Consider the following 20084-nt stretch of genomic DNA (forward strand, 5'->3'; position numbering starts at 1 on the left):
GCACTGTACCACGAGAGCGACACTACACCACGAGAATAAAATGTTCACATTCATCACACAATAAGGAAAAAATAAGCTTTTCATATCTTAGTCTATTATAAATCTTGAAGAATGAAAATCGATCAATGACATACACTTGTTATCTTCTCAATAATATATTTTTCTCTTCTTTAATCTCTCTTCTCATTGTGGTCTCTTTTCTTTTCTCTCAAATGTTATGGATCTTTCTTTCTACCCTTCCCTTCTTTTTAAATTAAAATATTTTATAACTTAAGAGTAACTGCTTAGATAGTGCTACCTTTAAAATCTCATTATTGTCCTTAAACAAAAATATAACTAAAATAAAATAAAAGTTTCTCATAAACCGATCTCTCTAATATTTAAACTCATATTCATTCAATTCTAGACACACGTTTCTGCCAACAAGCCAACACATCACATTGAAAATGTAGGACATCATAAATTTAACAATCATGCAGTAACATGTATTACACTTATATCAACAAAATAAAAAAATAACATAGAACTTTATGTTTTACTCAAGACTTGCATACCAACTCAACTACACAACATCTTGTGAACTCATACAAATTTTAATAAAATATACTCAAGTTTTATTTATAAACTATAGAGATTTTCTTGGGTCTTACAACATACATATACATATGGCTTTAAAGACTAAAATAAATTCCTTTTTCTTCTAACATCGTGTATGAGATTAAATATAATTTGTTAAATGATTTGACTTGACAATCTTTGGTGAATTGTTTTATTTGATGTCTTGTGGTAGATTAAAAAAAGTTGATAAATGATTTGTCTCTACTGAAACTTTTTCAGGAATATGTTGTGTGAAATTGTTATTTGTTCTCTTGAATGTGCTTTAAGATTGTCAATTTTTTATTAAGTATCTTAATTTTATTAAGTATTTTAATGCCTAATATGCTTTTTGTATTAATGTGCTAGGGTTGAGGAATTGATCATGAGTGAGAAGTTTATTGTTTATATATTTACATGCCTTTTAAAGTGACATTTTATAAATAGAGAGATGAATAACAATTATGGTATTGATTGTTATTAGTTCTCTCTTATTTGGCTATATTAAATTGTTTGTATTGAGTCAAATAGGTTGTAAATCAGGTCACAAGTTCTTTTATAATGTATTATATATATATATATAAATTATAATATATATTTAGTAGGTGGAAAATTATACTTGTAGCACTTATGAGTTCACACTTTTTTTTCTATAAGCTATTTTATTTTAATAAATTATAATTTAATATACGTATTTATTTTAATTATATATTAAAATATATAGAAAAATATGTAAATAAAATTCGCTATATATATATATAATTTAAAAGTTTAGTGTATATTTTTAAATTATATAATATGAGAATAGAATCTAATGAGTAGAATGAAAAAAAAAGGTATGTGTGAAGAAAGAAAAAAAAAAGAGATTCTCTCTGCACCATCGCACCCTTCTTCCTCCCTCACCCCATTTTATTTTATTTTATTTTCCAAAAATACTATTAGGTTAAAATTTTATAATTTTATTACTTCTATCCTTAACTTCTTTTTCTTTTACTAAAAACCCTACATCCTTACCATCTGACTGCGGCACACACACCCCATCCCCACACAGACTTCTCTCTTCCCTCATTTCTTCTCTTCCCCGTTTCTTCTCTTCCTCGTTTCTTCTCTTCCCCACTTCCGCTTCTCTCCCCCACCCTCAAAGACTTCTCTCTTCTTCATTCCTTTCATTCTCTTCCCCATTTCCGTTTTCTCCCTTCTCTTCCTCCATTGGTTCCATTTTCTTTCCTTCCATTGTTCGTGATGTGGAGGACTGTGTAGGAGTTTGGTGCTTTGTTCGCAGTTGATTTTTCTCCGATCCAGGTTAATTTCTCTCTTTTTTTGATTTATATGTTTGTTTGATTTAGTTTGATTTGTATTTATATTTAGGTAGGTTTTCTACGTATATTTAGGTAGGTTTCTGTGAACATGTTTTGTTAAATATGTATATATATGTATAATCTGTATGAGCCTCTGTGAAAAAACGAAGAAGACAATTGCAAAGGCCAAAACGGATATCGTTAGTTGTCTTCTTTTTATTTTTTATTTTGTAGGTTATTAATTTAATTTTTTGTAGATTTATTTATTTAAATTTAAGTATTATTAACTTAATTATACTTAACTGAAATTGTTTTACTTGATATCTAAAAATAGTTCTAAAGGGTTAGAATAACCTTCTCGGTTCTATTATTTATATAGATAAAAATCTGATACAATAGATAGATGAAAAATTAAGAGATTGTCCGAACAATCATTATAGATAACCTAACACACAACTGCTATACTAATCATAGGTAGACTTAATAATTATTCTAACAGTTTTGAATTGGGGTGGGGAGGTCAGGAAAAACGCACATCCACGTCCGTTGGTGAAAAGTAAAATTATTTTAACTACCACCATATAAATTTTTGGCAGGGCAAATTGGGAATGGAGACGCGCACGAAGAAGACTGTAGTGGTGTAGGAAGAACCTCCTAAAGAAAAATTTGTAGATTAGGCCGACCCATTTAAACAAAGCCATCGTTTGCAGAGGAGAGTGAGTCGACGAAGATAATCCAAAACCAAACATGTCCTCCCTTCGAAACGCCATTCCCAGTCGTGCGCACAAAGAGCGTTCTCAACCGTGAGTTTCTTCTTTTTACCGATGACTATTCATTCAATCACCATTTAAATCACTTTTTTCCAATTTTGTTTTTTTCATCCATTAGGTCAGCGAGGAAAAAATTCGGCTTGCTCGAAAAGCATAAGGATTATGTCCAACGTGCTAAAGCATTCCACAAGAAAGAGGATACTTTACGGGTACAGTTTCACTCTCTCATCACCGAATTCTCATTCTCTCCACTTAAACTATTTTGTAATTTTTATTGTTTTACAGAAACTTAGGGAAAAAGCAGCTAATAGGAATGAAGATGAGTTTTACTTCAAGATGGTTAGAACAAAAATAGTTGATGGAGTTCACATACCAGAGTAATTGATGATTTGCTACATGGCCTTTTCGATTTTTTGTGATTTGATGTTGTTCGTGTGGTCGTGATTGTTATATTTTCTTATTGACTTGTGTAGGAGTGAAGCAAATAAGTACACTCAGGAAGAGCTTATGCTTATGAAGACGCAGGATATGGGTTATATTCTTCAGAAGGTTCAGAGTGAGAGAAAGGTGGGGGCTTTGCTTTGGATTGTTATCTTGTTTTTAATGGGGTTTTTGCGCGAAATATTGTGACAGTGTAGGTTTAACTGGGAAAGTTTTGGTCTCCCTTGCAGAAAATTGAAAGGCTAGCTGCCCTGCTACACTCTATTGATAATCCACCTGCAAACAAACATGTTTTCTTTGTTGAGGACAGGTATGAGTTTCTGAGCTATCATTCTGTGATCAGCATGTTAATTTTTTAGAATGTTAATATGTTTTATTTTATTGGTGTACTTAGTTGTTTTGAAAGTTCTTATTTAGTTATGCAAAATTTAAAGGGTGATGTTTTCATCTTGAATAAAGCCCCTAATTTGCAACTTCCTTCTTGTTTCTGAGATGATAAAGTATGTTCAACATGACATTATGGTTATGATAAAAAAACTTTGGTATGCAAAATTTAAAGGGTGATGTTTTTATCCTGTATTAAACCCCTGATCACAAATTTTTACTTGCTTCTGATATGGTAAAGTATGTTCAATATGACATTATGGCTATGATAAAAAAAATTTGGTAAGCAATTTCCATTTGTGAGTGAGTAAATGTTATTTATATATATATATATATATATATATATATATATATATATATATATATATATATCATAAATTTGGATAAGTAGCTTAATGTAAAACTATGCTTGTGGAGAACAGAGAAGAGAGGTAAAAAAATAATTTATTCATTTATCAGAGTGCTATGAAGGTCTTTATAAAGATTAAGGTAACTATTTTTAACTGCTTTTCCTAACTGAGTTTCTGACACAGCACATTCAGTTGTAACTACATGATATATGTTACTTGTATACTAGCCATGCTACACTCTTATATTACAAAGTATTTATTCAAAAAGAGCTTATGATGTGAGAGCTATGTCATAAGTTAAGTTTCCCTGTAAAGCTAATTCAGATAAAGCTAAATAGAGTTTATAAGATGATCCTAACCTCACATTTTCATTTTTTAACTATTTTTTATGATTAATCATAAGATAAACCCAAACAAGTTTCATAGAAGTTTTTTCAAATGGTCCCATAGTCATGTTTTAAAGATATATTTTTTGAGTAGTAAACTCGTTGATTTTTCTCCAGCTATGTGGTTCCATTCTTGATTTGTTGATTGACATATGGTTCCATTCTTGATTTGTTGATTGACATACTGCTTCTCTGCCTCTACTCCCATTCCCTTTCTTGAGCTCTTTATATGTTTATACTGTAGATCCCATCCTCATTCCACAAATTTATTCTGAATCGCTAACTTTTTTAATTTTTTGTCCATGTATAGGGAAGAGGCTAAAGAATTACAATCAAGATATTCAAAAAGTGAAATTCCTCTTACTATCGATAATATTCTTCCTGGCATTAAGAGGTACATACATCTGGCTTTAAAGACTAAAAATAAATTCCTTTTTCTTCTGACATCGTGTATGAGATTAAACATCTTTTGTTAAATGATTTGACTTGACAATCTTTGGTGAATTGTTTTATTTGATGTCTTGTGGTAGATTAAAAAAAGTTGATAAATGATTTGTCTCTACTGAAACTTTTTCAGGAATATGTTGTGTGAAATTATTATTTGTTCTCTTCAATGTGCTTTAAGATTGTTAATTTTTTATCAAGTATCTTAATTTTATCAAGTATTTTAATGCCAACAATATTAAGATGTTTTTTGCAGTAATGTGCTAGGGTTGAGGAATCGATCATGAAGGACAAGTTTATTGTTTATATATTTGCATGCCTTTTAAAGTGCCATTTTATTGAGAATTGGTCTTTCGGTAGGAATGATTGACATAATTTAACCCAAAATAGAGAGATGAATAACAATTATGGTCAGATTGATTGCTATTAGTTCTCTCTTATTTGACTATATTAAATTGTTTGTGTTGGGTCAAATAGGTTGTAAATCAGGTCATGAGTTCTTTTATAATGTATTAAAGATCTTTTATCGACCAGAGATATGACTAAATTATAATATATATATCTAGGTGTAATTTCCATTTTATCAAACTGGATTTGTGATGTTGGATTAAGCTCAAATTCCAATTTCTTAAGATATTGCTACTTGTCTACAGTACTACTACGGTTACTTCCCCTTTTTCTCTTTGTTTGATTTCTACTACCGTATGAGCTTGATAATAAGTTACTTTGGTTATACAGGAAAACAGATCGGTCTTATAAAGAGTTGGAAGCAAGAAAAGATAGACTCAGCCAACTAGAGAAAATCTACATGGATATGGCAATGAAGAAGGAGCTGCAGGTATTGATATTTTGCATAGTTTATTGTGTACCTTTTTAATTCTTACTGAGGTAGAATTCTCAGAAAGAATATTCCGTCTATGAACAGAAAAGTGGTAGGAAACGCAAACTAACTGAGGATGAGATTGTCTGTCCAACAAGTCAACCAGTGTACAAGTGGCGTGCTGAAAGAAAACGATAATTGAGTTATTTTTGGCCTTTTTACTATTTAGCACAATGATTAAATACTTGTGGGTTGGGTCCGAGTAGTCCAATGAAGAAGGGGATTTTACATGTAGAGGGGAAGCATCAACTTTTGTAGCCGCAGAATAGAAAGTCATAGATTAATACGATTAATTGGGATCACTATTGGTGCCAATAACTGTCGCTTTCTTGTTTACAATTCCTTTATCATGTAACCATTTTGTTTACTCTTTTGAGTATTCTTCTTTGATGTTGTGGCGACTAAATTTTGTAAGTCTAGTAAGATATATTAAATTTTCATGTTATTGTGCAACTTTTCCATGTAACTGTCATAGTACCTTGCTGTAAATTCTCTAGACATGGTTCCCGGACTAATGCAAATAAAATTTACAAGACGTTGGTGTTCCATTTTACAGAGAAGTTAAGCAGCTAATTTTGGAAGGTTACCTAACATCTATGATATTTTTATATCTGACATCTGGAACATACCAATATATAAAGGAAATACTACTTTTTGGTTTACATTTTTTTTAAACAATTTACTTCTAATATCTTTGTAACAGAGAAGATTTTCGTGAGGAAATAGAATAGCCGTGACGTCCTTTAGTTTTGAATTTTTGTCCTTACATTTTTTTATGTTAATAGTAACTACTTGAAAGTTTAAAGGTATATATAGCAGTTCCTTTACATTTTTTTAATGCTTGAACCTTAATTTCTTCTCTTTTCGTCATGGTACCTTTCACAATATCGCGTTTTTTTTTTCTATTCTCACTTGTTCTTCATATATTCTTTCGGCTTTAAAGTATACCAATAATTTGTCTACGCAAGCTTTATTTCTATCCACAAGTTTCTCACTTGAAGTTTTAATTTGACTGTCCAATTTCATTTTCTATAGTAAATTTTCAAATAAAGATTCGTGGCATGAAACTGTTGTTTTCAAATAATTTATAAATACCTTTTAAATTATACAATTTACAATCTATAAAATGATATAATCTATAAATTTATTTCAAATTACGAATTTAAAAATTTAGTGTATATTCTATATCATATAATATGAGAATAAAATCTAATATGTAGAATGCAGAAAGAAACTATGGGTCCATCGTTTGCAGAGGAGACTGAGTCGAAGAAGATAATCCAAAATCAAACATGTCCCCCTTCGAAATGCCATTCCCAGTCGTGCTCACAAAGAGCGTTCTCAACCGTGATTTTCTTCTTTCTACCAATGATTATTCATTCAATCACCGTTTAAATCACTTTTTTCCAATTTCGTTTAAATAGATGTATATGATATATTAGTATATAAAAGGTGGACACAGTAGTGAGAGCTTCTATTTCCACTACAGCTGGAGCTTTGATTCCCTTTTCCCTCCATCGGTGGTTATGGCAGTGGAGAAATAAAAGCTTCAGGAAGAATTCGTAATCCGCCGCTTCTACAAGATTATTCTTAGTTGGGACTACGTTGCTCTCCTCAAGGAATCTAAGGCAATTCACTTTGTTCCTTACTATTTTTATTTTGTTTGTGTTTTTTTCTTTTTAATTTGCTTTGGTAATGTCTTTTGGAATTTGCTGTTTTCAGGAGCAGAAGAAAGGGACTGCAAAGTCGACACTCGTGAAGGTGAAGAACGGGTATACAGAAGTTGATGACTATATTGCAACCTACGAACCGCTCATCTTTGAAGAAGCCAAATCCCAGATCATTAAGGAGAAAGAGGAAGAAGATGGTATCTTTAATTTCAACTATTTTTTCGTTTTAGCCAGAGGACTGTTAAAGCCCTGTCTAAGTTGCGGTTTTCCCTTTCTCACTTCAATTTAAATAATAATTGGTTTGCTTTTCATGTTTTAAAGTTAGAAGGGTCCACCAATGTAGTGAGGTATGGTTGACAAATAAATCTTCTTCTTAAGCACATAATGAAAGGTCCGATTCTGAGTCTGTGTTAATAGAGAATATCTATTAAGAGAGACTTTCCCTTGGTTGTTATCTTAGTACCTGCTTGCGTTGGAATAATAGATACGTTTCCAGTGCTGGGTGTTGATAACACTGGTGTTTTTGGGTGTAAAACTAAACGTTTTAGGTTCCTTTTAATCCAGAAACCTAACAGTTTTTCTATCAATCTTATTTGTTCAACTATCCTCTTGCAAAAGTACCTGAGAGATCTGGGTTTTTATCAACTTGTACGATTGTGCATTTTACACAACTGTGTAGAACAAACATTTAACTCTAATGGATTAAACAATACAAATCTTTTAATTCATTTCTAAATATATAATTCTGAAATAGAGGATAAATACAATACAATGAAATCTAAAATCTTTTTCTTTTCTTGGAATGAAACGCCTTAGACAATATGAGCTTTGAGGTAGAGCATAGCAAGTATTCAATGATATTTTTTGTATATATTTTCTCTTATCTTATTTTTCAATAATTTTCAGCACCATCTCTTCTGTGAATCCTTTTTATATCACCTTCTTAAGAGATGACCGATGGACATATAGTTAACTTCTAGATGGACTTCATAGCCTTTTTAGGTAATTGGTCAGAATTAGGTCTATGTTTTAGAGTGACAATGCTTTATCAGCGCTTTCTTTCATGAGTAGCTCGTATGCCCTTCCAGAGCTAAAAGCTTTAAGATCACATTTCATGAATGTCTTCTTATCTCTTAACATTTTCTATTATTTGTGTACAGCTTTTGAACAAAGTTTAGTGTTGATATTTCCTACACAGATAACGAGAACAGAACATGCAAGCAAAGAAACACTTTTTCGTACAACATTAAATGTTTTAAATGTTGATGATCATTAAGCATGTTATGTGTTTAAAGCACTTTGGCACATGTTAGCATTATATGATAAAAGCATTGTTGGAAGACAAAGTGTTTTGATGTTTTAGATGATATAGTCTTTAAACATGTTTCATAACATTGTCTAAGTTATAATCTATCGTTTAGTTATGCATAGCAAGGTTAACGTTCAAATGCTTTTTCATTTCATTCAAGTGCTATAATAATTAGACATTATGTTAGGAGTTCTATAGCGTTTGTCACCTTTGTTTCTATGATTTAAACGCATTTGAGATATCAAATATTCAATATATCATGTGATGGAGTTTAGCGCGTTATACAAATATCTGATATGGTTTGTTCTGTCATACACTAGTGACTTAACATGTTTGGATAATTCAAATGTTATTTCCGTTTAGACAAATTTTATTTCAAGTATTATATTCTTTATATATGTTTATCTTATTCATTACTCTAAATAGATTATTGTATTTGATAAACATTTGTTCCATTTATTATTAATTTTTAACACACGTCATCGTTAGACTTTACATTCTATAACCAATATTTCGTTGAGTGTTCTTAAACTTCAAAACTGGAGTTGCTAGACAATCTAATCTCTCTAGATGATCTTGTCTTAACACACTCACTAATCATGTATATATTGTTGTTCTTTTATTTATTTGTTGTCTAGCATTTAATTGTTTAATAATTTTTTTTTTCAAAATACATCTAATAAATAATATCTTAAATATATTTAAATTTAGAACAACTTAAGTTAATTTAAATTGGCAAACTGATTAAACATACTTAACATTATTTATTATATAAACTTAAGGTGACTTATTAGTAAAAGTGCATAGCTTAACCCTAGAAGTGTACCTTACCCTCTAATAGTGTACAACTTAACTAATCTAAATTATAGAGCATCAATACAAACTTAATGACACATAGGATTCACAACCCCTCTGTTCATGTAGAGTTCGCAATATTATTGAGGTTAAACTAAAAATAATGGTGGAGTTAAATCAATATTATTGAGAAAGCTTTTGATCTATTTTCGTTCCAGTATACGGATATTATTCTCTTACGTTGATTTTTTTTTTTTTTTTGTTTTCAATTAAGGATGAAACCTCTAATAGTTTAGAGTATAGTATACGTAATTGGTAAGTGAACTTGTCTTCAGTATAAAGTATTGAAACTGTTTTATATATAAATGATATGGGTTTGGTAATGCGTTGATTTCTTCAAAAATAAATAAATCAGAATGAAGTCAGACTTATTTTATTATTTATTTATTTATTTTTACAAAAAAAAGTTAAATAATAATATGGGTAAGAAAGGCAAATGAAAGCATGTTAATTTTGTCAAATTGAAATTGTTATGAAACTTGTTCCCAATCTGTAACTAATTGGTGACTTGACAAGTTTCTAAGAAAATAAGCGTGTTATTAATTTTCTTTTTTTTGAGAAAAGTATACTATAATTTTTTTTAATTATTTTAAAGCACATTTTTGGGACATAAATTTTTAAAATAACATTTTTTAAAATATAATATTTTTTTTTGTAATTAGTTAAAGTATTAAATTTAAATCGTACTTATCTCTGCATTTTAACTTATAGAAACCCAATTTCTTAACGTAGATATTAAATGCAAGAGATCAAACTCCTATTTTAATTTTGATAATTTTGGAATAATAATACTTTATGGCCGAATTATTTGCTGGTAACATAAGTGTTTTTAGCCGAGTTTTTTGCTCTAAATTGTTGACTCAGATCCGAATCGGAACCTAAGTTTAGTAAGGTACAGAGCAGTTTTATTTTTTTTGGACAATAAGTTTGGTAAAGTTTTAAAACTTGATTTAGACAATAATTCATTCGTTATCATTTTATATTCGCCCCATTTATCATGACACACTGCGTCGGTGGTGTTAAGTGTAAACAACTATTTTTTATTTATTTATTTTTTCTTGTATACGTACAATTCTACATACGCTTTTGCCCCCAGTTTGGTATACATACATCATTAGTACCCTGTATAATAAAAATAAGGTTTTACAATAATACCGATGATATTTATTGTAATTATATATCTACCCACTTTGGCTTTAAGGCCTGTATTATTTTTTGTCAGTTTTAATTTCTCCCTCAAACGTGCTAATTTTTGCTTAGAACAAAATATAACAACATTTCTTAGGATTTCTAGTAATTTGCACTTGTTTTCTTTTTCTTTTATTATACAAAATTTTTAACTTTCTTGCTATAATCGTATTTCCTTATTACAAATTATGTTAACTCTATTTATTATTCATAACACATTATTTAAATGTGTAGTTTGTGAAATTGTTAATGTAAAAATGTTTTTGTCTCTTTTTTAAATGCACTCTTATTTGGTATACAGTTTTCGCATTTAAAATTAAATATATAACGATAATAAACATTTTATAATTAGCTGTCAATTAACAGAAAAGGAAAATGGATGTACTAAAATAGTGATTTTAAAGGAAGAATGTGCACGTGGAAAGTTCATTCTTTCTCTCGTTCCTACGTATGGTACAGGACACGTAGCCTTATACACTTGCATACAAAATACTTAATACTTATACATTGGGCACAGAGAAAACGCGGAAAGATTAGAAACATAACGACTCGGTTTTTCTCAGACCGAGTCCGACCCGGGGGGCGAGCAAGGCCAACTCAGAAACCTTTTCTTCCTTTGCAATTTACAGTTACACAGCATTTAACCATTTTTCCCGCACAAACAACACAGACACTGACACCCTCTTCTCTCACTACACGAGTGAGTTAGTTAGAGAGAGAAAGAGAGAGATTCAGTGTTGAGTTGCAGAGACGCAACGTGCTTTTTGCATTGGCACAATATAACGGGCACCATCACGCCGTTTTCGCGTCCCTTTCGTTTTTGGATCCATCACCGACGTCGTTTTCCTCTTTTCCAATTAGTTGGTTGAGAATCCCAAGACACAGAGCTGGAGCCGCTACAAGATCCCAAGCAATTGAAGGCTCCGCCCGCCGCCGCCTCCTCCAACGGTCAGATCCGCTACAGGTCGCCGTCCTCGGCTGAGCTCTTTGACGGCCAGGCCAGCAGCAATTCTCCGCCCTCGCACGCCGCCGATCAGCACTCGCAGGAGTTCGAGTCCAGCAAAATGCTGAAGCGCATCGGCCGCCAGGAGTCACTCTCCGACAAGATCTACCGGTTCCGAGGGACTCTGCTTGTTGTGGCGATCCCACTTCTTCTCATTGTGTTCGTCCTCTACGTCATGCCGTCCAGCTCCTCCAACGAGTCCGCCGGAGACTACGCTCTCGTCAACCGCAAAATGTCCCCCAACAAGAAATCCGGAAGTTCCTACGCCGTCATCTTTGACGCCGGCAGCTCCGGCAGCCGTGTCCACGTCTTCCATTTCGATCAAAACCTAGATCTCGTTCACATTGGCAAAGATCTCGAGCTTTTCGTTCAGGTCAAAACAAAGCAAATTAATATTATTACTATTTTAAACGGTTCGGCGTGCAATTTGTGCCATAATGTTGAAGTTTTGCCCATGTTACTTCAGTTGTGGTCACGTTTGTCCTCAATTTACCATACTATCAACGATTGCGATAAAATCCTGATAATTATAATCTATTATAATAATAATAATTATTATTATTATTGTTACTATATTATGATTTGCTTGCGTTTTAGGTCTCAGTTGTTTTTTTTTATTTTGCAGCTTAAACCGGGTTTGAGTGCGTACGCTCAAGATCCGAAAAAGGCAGCAGAATCTTTGGTTCCGCTTCTGGATAAAGCTGAGAGTGTTGTTCCTCGTGAATTGCGATCCAAGACAATAGTTCGAGTTGGGGTGCGTCTTTTTTTCTTTTGTTAAATTTATATTTAGTGACCCTATGTTTAGATAGAAGTTGGAACCGTCCTCTTGGAAAATTCTAATTCACATTCCTGAATTTCAGTGCACAAAGTCAAGAAGAGGTTATTGTTTCAGGAATACTTTAGTTCTTCCAACCGGCATCCAAACATACACTAACTCAGTGTGTGTGGTTGTGTTAACTGACGTTTGGGTCCTAATTACGTTGAGTTTGTGTTGCAGGCGACTGCGGGTTTGAGGGCATTGGAAGGAGATGCATCAGATAGGATCTTGCAAGCGGTGGCTATTTATCTGTCTTTCTCAATTCAATGTTATAGCACCTATGTGCAATTTGTTATGTTTTAACTTTTTCTTGCCTAAAATTGCATTCATTTAAGGTAAGGGATTTGCTTAAGGACAAGAGTAGCCTGAGATCTGAAGCTGATGGAGTTACAGTGCTGGATGGAACACAAGAAGGTGCTTATCAATGGGTATGATTCATGAACTTATTGTTGTTAGAACTGGCTACGGCTTTACATCTTTTAAGGCTTGACTATTGGCTTTAGTCCAGTTACTAATGCATCATGACTATGAGGGATTCACAAGTGTTTTCTGTTATATATCACATTGTTAAAAATGTGAATAGTTCATACGGGAACTGTAAGAAAATTGACTATCTCTCACTAACATAGATCATTCGATGGCTTATGGTGATTGTGGTGTATGAATAATGTAAATGAGGTTTTGGTGGCTGTGGTTTCTAACTCTTTCATTTCTTAAGTGAGATGGAGATGAGTTTGAATGACCAAATCGAATGAACCCTCTGCCTTTGGCGTTTGATGTTGCTGAAGATATTTTTGACAAGTTAGCTCAATAGTAGTTTAGCTCCGTGTTCTTACTCATTCCCTTATATTCTTTTCTTATATTACGTTTTTCCATATACTAGGTAGTGGCTTCCTATCACACACAGAAGGAACAGTCTGAGCTGCAAAATACTTGCATAATGACCAACTTGCTAACACAATCTTCATATATATATATATATATATATATATATATATTTCTATATTTCAGAAGTTGAAAAATACTATTTTTTAGTCCTTTATGTTTGGCTTGGATTTTGATTGCTGAACTTTCAGTTAGGACTTGTTATTATATTTTTCTAAAATGGTGGAGCGTGATCCCACTATTTGACTACACTACGGAACTAGAAATTAATTGATATGTCATGTTTATTCTGTTGCTGAACATATATCAAGAAGTCTGAAACAGAGGAGGATAAGGGGCTCTCTTAGAACAATCAGAAAAGAAAAGAAAAAGTTGTAAAAAATGCATTTGCTCTAAAAAGTTCCATTTTCTTAAAATAGAACTTTAATGTTAAAAAGTGGTCTTTTAAGTTTAACTCAATCCCACAAAATCAGCTTGTAAGATGAGGCTTATACTTATTTATATACTTTAAATTGACCTTATCTCTAGTTTACTTCCAATACACTCCTTTACATTGAGGTATATACCTCTTGTGCGTGGGACTACACATTAATGGGTGGTCCATTGCGGCCATGATGGTGGATGGCACAATAAACATAATAAACAACAAATGTCGTTAGGATAGGAAAACTTACGACTCTGATACCATGTTAATTAGTGGCTTTTTAAGTCTCACTCAACCCCACAAAACCAACTTGTAAATGGAGGTTTGCATCCACTTATACACCCTAAACTGACCTTATCTCATTGGTGTAATTTCACTAGATTTTAATTCTTGGAGAAATTGTTTTATCCATACAAGTAAAACTATAGCCTTATATTCAGCTTCAACACTTGACAAGACAATGCCATTTTGCTTCTTGGTTTCCCAAGAAATAATATTCCATCCAATGACAACTCAAGTTTCAGTAGTGGAACCTCTATCTATAAGATAATTTGCCTTGTCAGTGTCACAATACCTAGATATTTAGGTATTTCCTTTATCTTTGTATAACATACTTGTCTTGGACCCTTTTTGAGGAATTTGAGGTGTGAATGACAACATTCCAATGATCAATAATAGGAGTGTACTTAAACTGATTAATCACATCAACTGTAAAACATAGGTCAGGTCTATAATAGTGAGAGAAATAATATTTTCAAAAAGTTTTCTCTATCTCTCTAGGTATGAGAAAAGTTCATTCTATTTTGTCATTGCTTTTTTATTTGGATCTATAGGTGTATCCTTGAGTCTCCTCAATCATGCTTGTTTCTTTTAGGATATCTAAGGCCTATTTTCTTTGAGTAATTAAATACCTTCCTTTGTTCGAACCACTTCAATGTCCACAAAGTATTTAAGACATGTAAGATCTTTTGTATGAAAGTGATTGCATAAAAAATGCTTCTTTAGAAAAATTTTTTTTGGCATTATTATTTCTTGTCATGACTATCTTATCAACATGCACATTAAGGTAAATATAATTTCCAAGAGACGAGGGATTTCTCGATGTACATTTCTTCCTTCAAACCACCATGAAGAAAAATATTCTTAATACCCAATGGCTATAGCAGCCAAAATAGCTACTATGTCAAAGAATAGGCAAACAATAGTACCTTTTTGCCACATGAGAAAAAATATATACTAGTAAGACCATATATCTAAGTGTGTCTTTTGTCTACCTATAAGCTTTAAAGTGATCAATTTCATTATTTGGCCCAACTTTAATAGTATAAATCCATTGACATCCATTTGCCTTCTTCCCAAGCCGAAGAGAAACTCATTCCTATGTGCTATTATGTTCAAGAGCTTGTATTTCAACAATCATGACTTGTCATCATCTAGGATGATCAAGTACATCATTCATATTTCCTGGAATTGTAAAGAGATATGGATGAGATAAATGACAAATAGGATGCAGTCAACCAATGATAGTTTAGAAAATTGTATATATTGAGTGATGATGGTGAAAGACTTCATGAAGAGGACTCACCATTTAACATAAAAACAATGACTCATGTCTTGTAATGGAGGGTGGGAATAGGTGCTGATGATTGTTTTTGTGGACTTGGAGTATGTGAACAACTTTTAATATTGGTTTCATAGAGTGTCTTGAGTAGGAGATATAATAGCTCTTTGGCAAGCATACCAGTTTGTGATAAATAGTAAATGCACAAAAGTCTAAGTACTGAATTCATAGAAACTTGCTATGTAATTATTTAATCAAAAAGAAAATTAATTGTAGGGTTTTGTGAATTCACAAGCAAAAATAAATACCATTTTCGTATAATAAAATGAATAGGGTCAAATGAGAATTTTAAGGTTTTTGGATAAGAGAATAAAGATTAATCAAATGACTCAAGAATAATGATAATGCAAAATGATGAAAGAGTTTTTGGATATTAATTTTGTTAGCATTCTCATGTAATTACCTTCTTCCCTAGCCCATCAAGTTGAATTATGTAGTTAATTCAACGATCCACAAAATTGATTTTAACCCAACTCCTTGATGAAGAAAATATCTACATTACTTAAGGGAGAACCTACTTCCTTGCTGAATTTTGTCAAGCAACCAACTTTAAAGTAGAGGACTTACAACTGACTTGGTAGTTTCTTCTCTCATTCTGAGTTGAAGGTTGTACCTTAGTGAAATCATAATAAAAATTTACAAAAGTTGAATTTGAAATAAAATCTACTAAAAAAAATCATAAAATAACACAAGTATTCAAATATGAGTCCAAAAAAGTATCAAAAGATATCAATACTTGACATTTGTAGCAATACCAAACTTCTAATCTGTTTGTTCCCAAGCAAAAACAAAACCACACAAAGAGTCTAATCTAGAAAACTGAGCATTTTTAGAAAGATAATTTCTAGTCAACAAATCTTTTCTCAATCGTTGGGTAATCTTGTAATTCAATAGAGAAATTACAGCAGTTCCACAACTTCTGGAAGAAGAAATTTCAAAATGAGTAGCCATTATAACCTTCAGGAAATGAATTCCTGGACACTTACTCATTACCTATTGTACTTCATGTGTACTTTGGTTGGCTCGTATTTCTTTTATTGGTTTATGATTAGTGGGTTCTCATGCTCACACCAAACTTAGAACCTTCTATTATATTCTACTGTGAGTAATTGTTCCTTAAATCTTAGGTATGAGACAGTTAATTTTTCCTTTTTTTTTTCTGGGGTTCTAAGAAGATCATAATAAAATATCTATTTTCACTATTTAGCTCAAGGGGGTGATAAGTATAAAAACTTTTAGGAAGACTTTTTGGCCAGTGGCTCACAAAAGAAACAGGTCTTGGTCATATCCTAATACACATACGTATCAAGTAGAAATAAGACTTAAACAAGGCCAATTAGGCTACAATTGCTTTTGTTATTTATTGTTCATTAGCGAAATTGGTGGGAGATGTGGGTGTGGAATACTCAACTTACAAATTTTGTGGCAATTTAGTGAAGTTTGAATTTCAAAACCCTTTGTTAAATGTTTGAATGATCATCCACATTGCTGGTTGATTTATATGTATTGTAAACTCTCGAATATCTTCTTGAAAATAAAATTATAAAATTCATTTAAAAAATTCAGTTAGGTTTGTTGTCGAAGTAGATAAAATTTGCTTCCTCACTTCTCCCCATAGAATGTTTTGCCACCCTACTTACATTCAAACTTCCGTTAATTCTGAATTTCCAACAACTGTAATTGAGTATTATTCTCCACTTTATAATTTTTGGTGGGATTAAGTCTAGGTCCCTTGCCAATATAAAAGTCTTTGATATACAGTTTTCTCATTACATAATTGAATTTTGGAATTTCAAGAGTGTAAAAGCAATGCTTAGACGTGTCACACAAATATAATTTATTTTGAACTTCAAAATTTAGCGAATGATTATTGTTTTTAGAACACAAAATCTAGAGATCTGATAATTTCTTGGAAGTTCATGAGGTGAAGATATGGTCTGGTATAAGTCGTATGCTGCTAGGAAACATTTATTTGTGAAAATATAGTAATCAAGCATGAATATAGGCTACTCTGCAACTTGTAAATTAATTATGAACTTTGTGTATTCTCTTCTCTGAAGTTGTACCTTGGGAATTGTTTTAGGTTACGATCAACTATCTATTGGGAAATTTGGGAAAAGAGTATTCAAAGACTGTCGGAGTTGTTGATCTTGGTGGTGGATCTGTTCAAATGGCTTATGCCATCTCAGAGACAGAAGCTGCCACGGCTCCGAAAGTAGCAGATGGAGAGGATCCTTATGTCAGGGAGATGTTCCTGAGGGGAAGGAAATACTACGTCTATGTTCACAGGTTTTCTACTTACTGATTTTTCAGCCTCTAACTAGGAGCTAGTCTTTCTCAATTCCTATTCCATGTTCATTGATATTGTGTATTCTGCTATACTTTTTTCTTATCTGATAGACTCTTACATCTTACTTTCAGTTACCTGCGCTATGGTTTACTAGCTGCTCGTGCAGAGATTTTAAAGGTTTCTGATGATGCTGAAAACCCTTGTATCTTATCTGGCTATGACGGTAAATATACTCCTTTCTTGTATGTTGTATGCGGGATAGTTCTTTTTAACCCTTAATTGGTCATGAAGGAAAAATAGCTTTGAATTAATTTGTATTATTTTTCTTCTTGCCTTATAATTCTGATAAGAAGCTATTTTCTTTAAATAAATATTCTCAGGGTCCTATCTGTATGGGGGAAAGTCGTTTAAGGCTTCATCTTCCTCATCAGGAGCAAACATAAATGAATGCAAAAGTGTTGCTCTCAAGGCTCTCAAAGTTAACGAGATAGCATGTACTCATATGAAGTGTACTTTTGGTGGGATATGGAATGGTGGAGGGGGGGATGGGCAGAAGAATCTTTTTGTTGCATCTTTTTTCTTTGACCGCGCTGCTGAGGTATTTATGATTTTATTTTTTCCAACCTTGGAAGAGTGTTAATAGTCATTGCTTCAAATGGTACTGCATTGCTATTCTAATCATTTATTATTTATTCATAGGCTGGTTTTGCTGATCCAAACTCGCCAGTTGCGATAGTTCGTCCAGCAGATTTTGAGGATGCAGCTAAGCAAGCATGTCAAACAAAACTTGAGAATGCCAAATCAACTTATCCAAATGTTGAGGAGGGGAACCTTCCTTATCTTTGCATGGATCTCGTATACCAGTATACACTGCTTGTTGATGGGTTTGGTATGTTTTATTCCAGTGCGGAATACCTAAAATGTCGTTTCTACTTATTGTTATCTTCCTGTCCTCATTACTTCAATTTGTTAGCAGGCATATATCCATGGCAAGAAGTTACATTGGTGAAGAAAGTTAAATACGATGATGCCCTCGTTGAGGCAGCATGGCCCCTTGGCAGCGCCATTGAAGCTGTATCATCTACGTAGTGTCACTGGCATCACCACTTATATTACTTCATCAGAGACATCTAGTGAAACATAATTTTCATCACTGGGATATTGTGGTGAAATAGTGTCGTTCAAGATGATCCGAGATTAACTTTCAGGCTGAATTGAGATTGGATATGGATCTGTGATTCAGAAATAATGGGAGATCATATCTTCATTATTTTTCTATGTAATTAATTACAAACATATCTGATTTAAGATTTTGGAAGATTCATTCGATTCGTTAAGTGCGTCTACGTTGTTGTCTTAAGAGACGAACAAAATGGTGATGCTATAACACCATTTCATTTTTGTTTCTATAAATGGTTCCATTCGTGATGATATAGTTAAATCCTTTCTTTTTATCCCATCTTGTTGAAAACCCAGACCTGCGTTGGTATCATGTTACACGTTAAACTAATTCGATGCCGACCATAAACAAGTCACGCATTTGTGAATGGCATAACGTTTGGTATTTCTCGTTATTATTTATTTTGTTTTATGTTTTTCCATTTATTTATATCTAAATAGGCAAATTTTGGGTCATCAAGGAATCAACTTGGGTGAGTTCACTTTGGTGGCAATGGGAATTCAATCGATTCACTTTGACAGGTTCAGTCAAATCGTTAAATGGGATTCTACTGTCAATGCTTGAAACAGGAATTTGATGGATTAATATCTAATTTAAGAAAGATGTAAATACTGGTTATTATTATTTGATAGAGAAAATCATTCCTTTATTCCTTGATATTACTCGTTATTTTACTCTATATTTTTTATTTTCGACCTGGCAATACATTATAGATTAAATAAGAAATAAATTAATACCTTAGTTTAGATTTGATATTAATTTATGAAGCTTTTGAGTTATATAAGTGCACTTAAGAGACCAAGACAGGAATGTCACGATCTATTCAAGACTTTCTTTAATAAGCTAAGTATATAAATTAATTTAAGTACAAATTATTTCCGTTAATTTCTGTTTTAGATATTTGTGGAGAAATCAGTAGAAGTTATACAATATAGGATTTTGATTTAATCTTTAGTACTTTCTTTTAACTTAATATCATTACTACGTAATTGTCTATAGTTTTAAAAAATCCATTAAAAACCTTTGGCTTTTACTTGATCTAGATATTACTTTTTAAGTTAAAACCGAATCATATTTTTCTTATTCATTATCTTCTAACTAGTGGACAAAAAGTTCAAATTTTGAAGTCTATTTTATAATATTCTAAATTTATATTACATTTAGTCTATTTAAATGGATATCCAAAATCTAAATTTATATTTATGGATTTTAAATCTCATCCTCTTAATTGATTTAAATTGGATTTAGATTGAATTAGATTTTAGATTTTGAAATTTTAAAATTAATGTTGTCTA

General features: G+C 32.1%; 2 protein-coding genes across 2 annotated transcripts; both read left to right on the forward strand.

Annotated features, from left to right (window-relative positions):
* The first annotated feature begins 1587 nt into the window (after positions 1 to 1587).
* Positions 1588 to 6000, forward strand: LOC108327024 (probable U3 small nucleolar RNA-associated protein 11). The gene is made up of 9 exons (XM_017560688.2): positions 1588 to 1896; positions 2489 to 2695; positions 2781 to 2871; positions 2948 to 3039; positions 3136 to 3229; positions 3334 to 3413; positions 4534 to 4617; positions 5406 to 5505; positions 5593 to 6000. The coding sequence occupies exons 2-9, from the start codon at positions 2640 to 2642 to the stop codon at positions 5683 to 5685; spliced, it is 690 nt and encodes a 229-aa protein (XP_017416177.1). The 5' UTR covers positions 1588 to 1896; positions 2489 to 2639; the 3' UTR covers positions 5686 to 6000.
* Positions 6001 to 11094: 5094 nt separating this feature from the next.
* Positions 11095 to 19063, forward strand: LOC108329048 (apyrase 2). Its single transcript, XM_017563034.2, has 9 exons — positions 11095 to 11945; positions 12198 to 12326; positions 12570 to 12626; positions 12725 to 12817; positions 17403 to 17608; positions 17741 to 17832; positions 17990 to 18207; positions 18309 to 18498; positions 18586 to 19063. Exons 1-9 carry the CDS (start codon positions 11634 to 11636, stop codon positions 18696 to 18698), a joined length of 1410 nt encoding a protein of 469 aa, XP_017418523.1. The 5' UTR covers positions 11095 to 11633; the 3' UTR covers positions 18699 to 19063.
* The last annotated feature ends 1021 nt before the right edge of the window (positions 19064 to 20084 follow it).

Source organism: Vigna angularis, chromosome 2, assembly GCF_016808095.1.
Source record: "Vigna angularis cultivar LongXiaoDou No.4 chromosome 2, ASM1680809v1, whole genome shotgun sequence".
In the NCBI taxonomy this organism is placed as follows: Eukaryota; Viridiplantae; Streptophyta; class Magnoliopsida; order Fabales; family Fabaceae; genus Vigna; species Vigna angularis.

Bases quoted from the DNA above. Each gene is read 5' to 3' on its own strand.
- LOC108327024 (XM_017560688.2), top strand. From the start codon at position 2,640: ATGTCCTCCCTTCGAAACGCCATTCCCAGTCGTGCGCACAAAGAGCGT. The intron at 3,040-3,135 runs GTAATTGATGAT...TGACTTGTGTAG, and splicing joins GATGGAGTTCACATACCAGA to GAGTGAAGCAAATAAGTACA. The intron at 5,506-5,592 runs GTATTGATATTT...GTCTATGAACAG, and splicing joins CAATGAAGAAGGAGCTGCAG to AAAAGTGGTAGGAAACGCAA.
- LOC108329048 (XM_017563034.2), top strand. From the start codon at position 11,634: ATGCTGAAGCGCATCGGCCGCCAGGAGTCACTCTCCGACAAGATCTAC. The intron at 11,946-12,197 runs GTCAAAACAAAG...TTTATTTTGCAG, and splicing joins ATCTCGAGCTTTTCGTTCAG to CTTAAACCGGGTTTGAGTGC. The intron at 17,833-17,989 runs GTAAATATACTC...AAATATTCTCAG, and splicing joins TATCTTATCTGGCTATGACG to GGTCCTATCTGTATGGGGGA.